The sequence below is a fragment of the Mercenaria mercenaria genome, chromosome 13 (assembly GCF_021730395.1).
Source record: "Mercenaria mercenaria strain notata chromosome 13, MADL_Memer_1, whole genome shotgun sequence".
Lineage (NCBI taxonomy): Eukaryota > Metazoa > Mollusca > Bivalvia > Venerida > Veneridae > Mercenaria > Mercenaria mercenaria.
Window position 1 is genome coordinate 66,755,330 of NC_069373.1, and position 9,515 is coordinate 66,764,844.

General features: G+C 33.4%; 1 protein-coding gene across 3 annotated transcripts in view; it reads left to right on the forward strand.

Annotated features, from left to right (window-relative positions):
• LOC123530617 (uncharacterized) overlaps positions 1-9,515 on the forward strand; it is a 120,341-nt gene extending 110,826 nt beyond the window's left edge. For all 3 annotated transcript variants that reach the window (XM_053522119.1, XM_053522121.1, XM_053522120.1), the window contains one exon: positions 89-9,515. In XM_053522119.1, the coding sequence (XP_053378094.1) occupies positions 89-235 (147 nt within the window). In that variant the 3' untranslated portion in view covers positions 236-9,515. The remainder of the gene's footprint in view (positions 1-88) is intronic.

Genomic DNA, 9,515 nt, shown 5'->3' on the forward strand with positions numbered 1-9,515 from the left:
CCTACCTGTTATTCAGTAATGTGAAGCAGTTTATTGATTACTTTCTTTGAATAATGAACAGCTTTTCTTGCTTTTTTTGTTTATATAGGTGCATGCATCTCCACAGCGTTACCATTCAGCTTATATAGGTGCATGTTCTGTCGCCTCAATGGATGTGTTTGAAATGAGCTGTGTCTCGGCTGATGAATGGAAGAAAATGGGGGTGAAAGCCTGCAGGAAATGGGGAACCGGTTGATCATGTGACCTAGAATGACACCTGATATTATTAAACTATAATGTAAATGTTCAAGAAAACTGGCCTATTAATAAACAAAATGTTTATATTTAGGAAAAAAAAAATGGTTACCAGTTGACCATTATAAGTTCAGTGTCTTTGAGAAGTAATAGGCTGTAGTGCACAGTATGTGAAATTGCTTTTGTTTGAAGTGGGACATATAAACTTGAGAAAATAAAACCAATTCAAGGACTCAGTTTAAAGAGGTGGTTGTTTAATTTTTACTTTCCAACATTCCAGAGATATGTCTATATACATGTAGGTTGTGATAATAATTCAACATTATATATGTGTGAACTGTCATGTTAAAATGAGCCATGTTGTTATTTTTCATTTAATGATGAACTGTAGTTTATGTTGTTTACTTCAATGACTTGCCCTGCACTAACATGGGTTTCGAACCTTGCTTGGTGTAGGATTTTCTTATATGAGGTCTTTAGGACGGTTGATGATTATACCCAGGTGCCCACCTGGGCCTGAAACAATGCCCGCAGGTGCACCTGGGGGTCTTTCTGCATTGTAAAAAACTGAAAAGTTGCCGTTTGGCATATATTGTTTCAATGCAGCTTAAAACCCAAAACAAAGAACCAAATAAGTTCTGCAAGAAATAATTTAGAAGTTTGGGGTATTCTTTTTTAAAATGAATATTCTTTTTTGTTCACTTTTCACTAAACATCTCGCATTTAGGTTCTCAGATAGTTCATATAGATTGTTTTACTCTAGAAATTGTACGTGTTTATGTGAAACAAGTTTGGAGTAACATGGAAGGTTCTCATTATATTTTGTATAACCTAGCTGCTTCATATAGTGGTTTAATATTTTAGATCAGAGTTGGCATAATCTAGATTAAGTTATATTTTATTGTACCCCCGACAACAAAGTTGTAAGGTGGGGTACTGGTATACTGGTTTCAGGTTGTCTGTCTGTCTGTCCATCTGTCCGTAGACGCAATCTTGTGCGCACCATCTCTCCTTATCCCCTTGACAGAATTTAATGAAACTTCACACAAGTGATCAGTACCAACAGTAGTTGTGCATGGGGCATGTAAGGTTCTTTTAGAAAAAAAAATTGCAGAGTTATGGGACTTTGTTTTTTTGTTACTATACTATATACATAGACACAATCTTGTGCACACCATCTCTCCTCATCCCCTTGACACAATTTAATGAAACTTCACACAAGTGATCAGTAACAACAGTAGTTGAGCATGGGGCATGTTAGGTTCTTTTAGAAAAAAAATTTGCAGAGTTATGGGACTTTGTTTTTTTGTTACTATATTATATACATAGACACAATCTTGTGCGCACCATCTCTCCTCATCCCTTTGACACAATTTAATGAAACTTCACACAAGTGATCAGTAACAACAGTAGTTGTGCATGGGGCATGTTAGGTTCTTTAAGAAAAAAATGGGACTTTGTTTTTTTGTTACTATACTGTATACATAGACACAATCTTGTGCGCACCATCTCTCCTCATCCCCTTGACACAATTTAATGAAACTTCACACAAGTGATCAGTAACAACAGTAGTTGTGCATGGGGCATATTAGGTTCTTTCAGTGACAAAAATTGCAGAGTTATGGGACTTTGTTTCTTGTTAACATACTATGTACATACAGTCTGCATATGCAATCTTGTGCGTGCCTAATCTACCAAACCCTTGCACACAATTTAATGAAACTTCACACAAGTGATCAGTACCAACCCTAGTTGTGCATGGTGCATGTTACGTTCTTTTAGATAAATATTCTGCATAGTTATGGGACTTCGTTTTTTGTTACTATACTGTATACATACAGTCCACATAATTATGCAATCTTGTGTGCATCAAATTGCAATGTACTGTGTCAGTGCATGCTGGGGGTACATTCATCACCTTTAGTGATAGCTCTAGTTTTTTGACAAGTTTGCTATATGGCAGCATACAGTATACAAATATACATGTTCTAGTATTTCAAATATCTCCATAGTTTAAATGAAATCAGCATTTTAGAGGACTTGGTACAATCAAAGAGGCTGGTGTCACACTCTCTTACAGAATAAAATGGACTGTAAGTTTCATTTTTTTTTTTTTCAGTTTATTGTGGCATTGAATTTTATAAGAAAATAGTTTAAACAAAGTTATTTGTTATTATGCAAATGTTTGCAATGTGCAGATAATATTATTATAAACAAGTTGGTGCAATTCTGTTCGAGAGGTAAGGACAAAAATTCTAACATGTGTTCTATGAATAGAGATGTCAGAGGAAATTCAGTATGATTGTTCATAAAATAAGACAAAGTTACTTAACAGGGATTTTTTTCTGATACTGCTTTATGCTTTTGTAATATGTTAGTAATTGATTTTCAACGCTCAAATATATTTTCAGTTATGTCTACAACTTTTCAGTATTATTAAATGATCTATAACATTCCCTAGTGATAAATAAAACCTCTCATTCCATTGTTCTAAATGAAATTCCATTACATTCCAGAACATTGAGTATTGTTTTTAATTACATTCCATAAAAATATCCTGAAATTCTTGGTATTCCTCGCGGGTGGGGGTGGGGGATTAATTATAGTAAATTGCTTAGTTGCATCAATTCAGTTCCCATTATTTAACTTCATCTTCAGAAGTTGAAACCCACAAATTCATATCATCAAGAAAAAGCAGATATGGTCAAATTTATCTGAGATGAAGTGATCTTGTACACATAAAAACTCTGATATTTTTCTGTGTACAGTCGACCACTCAAGGGACTGCTAAGAAGTGGTCTCTTAATGGAACTGTCTCTTAATGAATTTCATTCAGATGAAAAGAAAAGTAGTTTTACTGTTAATGTAACTGTATTTATTATGAACATACATGTATGGTTTAAAAATCTGTTTAAACATCGTGAACACTTTTCCAAGTCCACAAACCGTGAAAATTATAGCTAGATTGTTTGTCAGTTCGACTGATACAAAGGTACTTGCTAATTACACAGATGAAGAAATGCCCGTTAGAATTTTGGTTCCCCGGTCGCTTAATAGATACTCTTGTCCAATATTTTACCTGTCGGGACTACATTAATGTGGTCGCTAGTCGTTTAATAAAAAAGTTGTTTAATGGAATGAATTTATGTACTGAAAACTCTCGGGAGGGATTTTAACTCGTGGTTTAATACAAAAATCGCTTAATAGAGGTAGTCACAAGTACAATGTCGACTGTATTTAATTATTTTGTCAGTAGTAAAAGCTGTAATTGTCTTACACATGAATCCCGCCATGAAAAAACCAACATAGTGCCTTTGCGACTAGCATGGATCCAGACCAGCCTGCGCATCTGCGCAGCCTGGTCAGGATCCATGCTGTTCACTTTCAAAGCCTACTGCAATTAGAGAAACAGTTAGCATACAGCATTGATCCTGACCAGACTGTGCAGATGTGCAGGCTGGTCTGGATCCATGCTGGTCGCAAAGGCACTATGTTGGTTTTCTCATGGCATGGCTCATATCTACCTTGATAAGACAGGACTTTCCTGCAGGGAAATTTTATCTCTGCTGTTTTGTTGGAAAACTACTTGTTAATGGGTATATATACTGTATAATACACAATAATTTTTCTTGCCTTCCATGTTGATTATGTCATTGCAACTTTTCCAAAGGAACAAAGTGTGTGCCATCACATTGAATTTAACCACCTTGCAGAAAACAAAGCTACCTTATATTCCCTGATTTAAGCTCAAGGGTGTTTCATTTTGCAAAATAGGGGTGTTTGTTACGGAGAAAAAACAATTTAGACTTTAAATGTTGTTCTCCATTTTTATACAATGGTTGCTAAGGATACATAATGTATATTCATAACAGGGACATTAAATAAAGGGAGGTTGTTAATAAGGGAACATATGGTAATGCTGTTTAATCTCTAGATTTTTCAGGAGTATTGAAGTAATCAACTATTTTCTTGTTTTAAACATAATTACAAAGTACACATGGTTGTATTTCTCTATTTGAATGGATTCTGTTTTAGAATCTGCCAAAATTTGCACAGCTTTGAATTCAGACAGATGGCCATTTTTCAATACTTGTAGATGCTTATGAAATATGGTACCAATGCCAAAAAGTAATTTTCTGTATGTGTTTTTGTACTAGATTATATTTTATGCTGATAGCTTTACACATATTTATATGGTTCTGTGATAAATACATGTACAACATTTATTTATTTGGATCTTTAATTTCAATCTTAAATTTTAGTGTTTTCATACAATTCCTTCCCATATGTTTAGCAACAGTATATAGCTGTGGTGTTTTGATAATATTTGGGCAATAGGTTTATGTTGTTGTTTATGTTGTGTTAACTGTTTATATGTCTGTTGTTTTCATATTGTGAGGTTTAATACTGTATGTCGGGTTTTATTTGTAGCATGTATTTTCCTGGACTGGCTTCATTGTTATTGCCCTAGATAGAAAGTATTTTATTCATTTTATTTTTTGCTAATGCTAAAATGAATTTATGAAAAGAAATGTGATAGCTTGCTTTCATTTTCAGATAGTGTCTGTAAGTTAAACCTGCTAAAAATGTCTAAATTGGACTGGTCCATCATTCACTTTTGGCAAAACCATTTATTATATGAAGGGGTGTTCACTGAAAATTCACTGACTTAATAGCCAACAGTGTAGACCATGATCAGCCTGCACGGATGTACAGGCTGATCTTGGTCTGCTGTGGTCGCAAAGGCAAAACCACTTGCCGCCAGCAGGCTAAAGGTTAATGAAAACCAGTTATTAGTTTAGCTTTAAAGGTGGATAATCAGATTTTGGCCATGTAATGGATTTGTTCGAAACTTTAGCATCTGATCATTTACACTCATTTATGTTCACTTAACACTTAATACAAATTAGATTTTCACTGGAGGCTTTTTTAAAATTTCATTTTCCTATCCTGGTTGCCCAACCAAGATAGAGTTATTTTATCATAAGTATAAATATGATAAACATACTTTGCCTAAGGAAATGTATAAATATTAGACATATTGTAATATATTTGTAAAATATTTGCATTAAAAATTATGTATTTAGATGGAATTCATTAGAAACGCAAGTTTGAAAAATTATTATTACCTCCCTTTGCCTATCTTGGTTGCGCAACCAAGATAGATTGGAAATAAATGAATTCAGAAGCTACACACAGCTTTTAAACTTGCATTTTGGTTCAGATTGTTCAATAGTTGATATGTCTATCAAATGCAAATGTAAAACTAGACATTGTATCGAAATAGAAAGAAATACCCAGCTTTTTATATATTTTCATATTAAAGGGGAGTAATTACAAAATTTTATAAAAATAATAAAATATACATTTCAAATAGGAATCTGACTCTATGTAATCGGTCTTTTTGTTCCTTAAATAATTCTCTACCAGAATATACAAAAAGTAAAAAAAGTCATTAAATGTTGTTTAAATGTGATTGACCACCTTTGAGGTAAAGCCATTGACTTCACAGATATTGTAAAAGTAGTTAATTTTGCAACATGGAAATGTTTGGAAATTTTACAAATCCACACTTGTCATAAAATTAAGATCACACATAAGTAACTTCTTACACATACATAACAGATACAAACATTCTATCAGTAATAATGGGCAAAATGCTTTCTGATTTATTACAACATTTACATCATGTCTTTTGTGAATTTTTTGGAACACAAACTTTCTCTTTTATTCTGAATACTGAAGAGAAGTTACAATATTGACCAAAAAATGTAGAACATATTTTTAAATATTTTAGCTTGTATATATAGAAATATGTATAGGTGCCAAAGCGATAATTGCTTGATGCCAGATACGGTAACTGTTCATTCCAAATTTTTAACTAAATGTGATTCTTAGTTAGTTCTTCCATTACAATGTTCAGCTGGGCTGATTATCCGTGACCAATGGGAACATTCCATTTCTGTGTGGTTCAAGTACATTTAGATGTAAATAAAAATGTTGAATGTTAACATGAACTGCAGTACAGTCGTACTTTGTTTGCTCAACCTCAATAGGACCATCAAAATTTGAGTTATTTACAATTGGAGCCATGGAATAATTAACATTATATAGGGATTTTGCCAGGACCTGATGATGAGTTTAAATGAAGGTAGGTTTTCAAATTTCCAAGTTCTAGTGAACAAAGTTCAACTGTACTTCCAGTTTAAAAGATGTTGTTATTGCAAAGAGCAGCTTGATGTTAAAGAAGCTTGTGTTATATAATTGTAATGTAAGTACTGAAAGGAAGGGTAAATATATTTTTTATAGACTGTATAATCTTATGGCTGTTAATAATCTATTGAAAGTAATCCATAGTTTAGAAGGTAACTATATTTGAAAGTTGTATCTGCAGTTATTGGACAGCATTTTGATATTTTTAGAATTATTTCAGAGTCACAGTGACTATACAGTTAAGCTTTAGCTAAAACTCGCTGTGAATAGGTACAATCTTGGTCTTTAGGCAATTTGTTTCATTTCTGAATTTAACGTTTGTAGTATATTTTTACTTTTGAAAAAGAACGCCTGCAAATAAAGTACACTTTTTTTGTCTCTGTCAAGTATTGATTTTTATACACATTTGTTTGCACTTTCAGTATATGTGTTATTCTGAATAATTATGAAATGTATACACCTCACTGATATTATGGGTTCCGGCTTCACTAGGGTTGGATTGTTTAATTGTACACTTGCACCATTCAGTTTGCTTTTAGAAGATCCAAACCAGGTACCTCTGTGTGCATGTAGATAAATTGATGCAGGAACCTGAAATAAGTGTATAGGGGCTTGAAATAAATGTGTGTAGGGATGTGAAATTAATGCTACAGGGGCTTGAAATAAATGTGTGTAGGGGCTGGAAATAAATGTGTATTTGGGGCTTGAAATAAGGGGATTTAAATACATGTGTGTAGGGGCTTGAAATAAATGTGTGTAGGGATGTGAAATAATAGCATGCAGAGATGCAAAATAAATACATGCAGGGGCATGAAATTAATGCATGTAGGAGCTTGAAATAAATGGATGCTGGTCAGTACTTAGCCTTGAATTTCTCCATATGACCTGAAAGTTGTTCATGTAACATTAAAGTCCCAAATTAAATGATGTGTACTATAAACCTTTTTATAGTTAATTGATGGTAAATTTATATATCTTCTTTCTGAAACAACATTCTGATCTCTCATGTTCTTTTATCATAGTGATACCAAGTATAAGGTTTTTTCAAAGCACTTAATTGTTCAAATCATATAAGTTTTTTTGTGGTTGATGTTTATGTCATAATAAACTTATCTTACCGGACAGGATATGTAAGTGGGACAGGTAATCATTTAAGAATGTGCATAATTCAAATCTTGCCATAAAATGTCTTCAGGTTGTGAATTTTGTCTTGTAAACTTTTTATTAGCAAAAATATGTATTGCATATTTACATGCAAACATTTTTATATTCTCAAGAAATGAGCACAACATATCAGAGTGGTAGTGAAAAACCAATGAAATTTATCTGTGTTGATTATAAATTTGCATAATTCAAGTTTTATCAAGAGTTGATGCCTGTCTACTGCCAATTGTTGATTTGCTTGTTTTGGGTTTAACACTGTTTTTCAAAAGTATTTCAGTTACGTAACAGCTGGCAAATAACTAATGTTTCTGGATTCTGTACTAGTATAAAACTCTTCTTCACAAGTAACTGCCAACTTCCCCGCATGAATCAGAAGTTGAGGACGTATGATTTCAGATGCAGTGTCTTTTTATCTCCTTTCTCTCTCTCTCCGCCTCTCCTGAGGATCTAACTCACAACACCGCGATCCAGTGATCTGCACTTTCCCTATTGAGCTAAGTGGGCGGGCTGCCAATTGGTATATAAGTAAACAGCTTGCCAGGATTATGTAACTGCAGATTGGGTTATATTCATGATGGTTTTATTATTACCAGTATTCCTGAATAATGCCTGGCACCCACAAATTCAGAATGTTCATGAGTATTCACCTGTATCATGTCCTAAAACACAAACACTTCTGTGTCACTAATTTGTAACACTTTAACCTTTAGCCTGCTGGCGACAATTGTATCTGCCTTTGCGACCAGTGCAGACCAACATCAGCCTGCACATCCGTGCAGTCTGATCATGGTCTGCACTGTTCGCTATTCAGCCAGTAAATTTTCAGTGAACACCCCTTCGAATGATAAATGGTATTGCCCAAATTTAATGATGGACCAGTCCATTTTAGAAATATAGCAGGCTAAGGGTTAAATAAGACTGCTTACCATTAACCACTAAATAATGTCTATGCAAATATCATCTAGTCTAGGTTTTTCATCTGATGATAAGCATCAGGTTGATTCAAATAGACATGATACAAGCACTTTTAGCCCAAAAACAGACTGTTTGACTGCTTCAGAGTTCCAGTCCATGGTCTGATGGTATAAAACTGAGTTTGATAACCAGTCTAAAATATCCAGCATCTGCCGGATTGCACATTGGTTAACATGTTCTCTGACTATATTTAGAATCTGTGTCCACAAACCATATTTAGCACTTTATTTGTCCGAATTTGCGTGGTACTGTTTTTTATTAGCTTATGAGGCACAGGTTCAAGACAATGATGCCCGCTGCATGAACAGGTAATCAGCATCAACTTGGTTCTGTCTTCTGCAATGATTTGTCTACAGCACCGATTATCCACTAGCTGATTTTATGCTTGTAATTTGTCAATTATTTAATGGTCTACAATAGAATTCTAATAAATTATCAGCACACAGATAGACTTAAACTTGAGTAATATTTTGTTATGGAACTTCAAGTGTTAAGGTCTGTTATATAGAAATTTATGAGGATGTATGAATTTTAACTTATGATTTCAAATGTTATTTGTGTTTTTGCTTTAATCATATTTGTTTCTTATAACATATTAATATATATGAGCATTTTACCTGAAATGCTTATTGTTTGGAAACAGTGAAGTGCTGTTTTGAAACAGTGAAATGCTTACCAAATAGTTAAAATGTTTACCAAATGAAAATATAGCTATGTCCATATTGAAAGAATTATTTTTATTTCCACTATGCATCTTGTTTGTTTATATGCACAATTTGTTAGCAATAAATTTAAGTGTAAGCTTTAGTTGGCAGTGGACATAAAAACTTGCAATAGTTGTTGGGGCCTATATCTGTTGTTAAATAGTTGTATTTAGTTTGCATCATGTAATTTATTCATGTTACAATGTAATAAAATATAGAAACAGA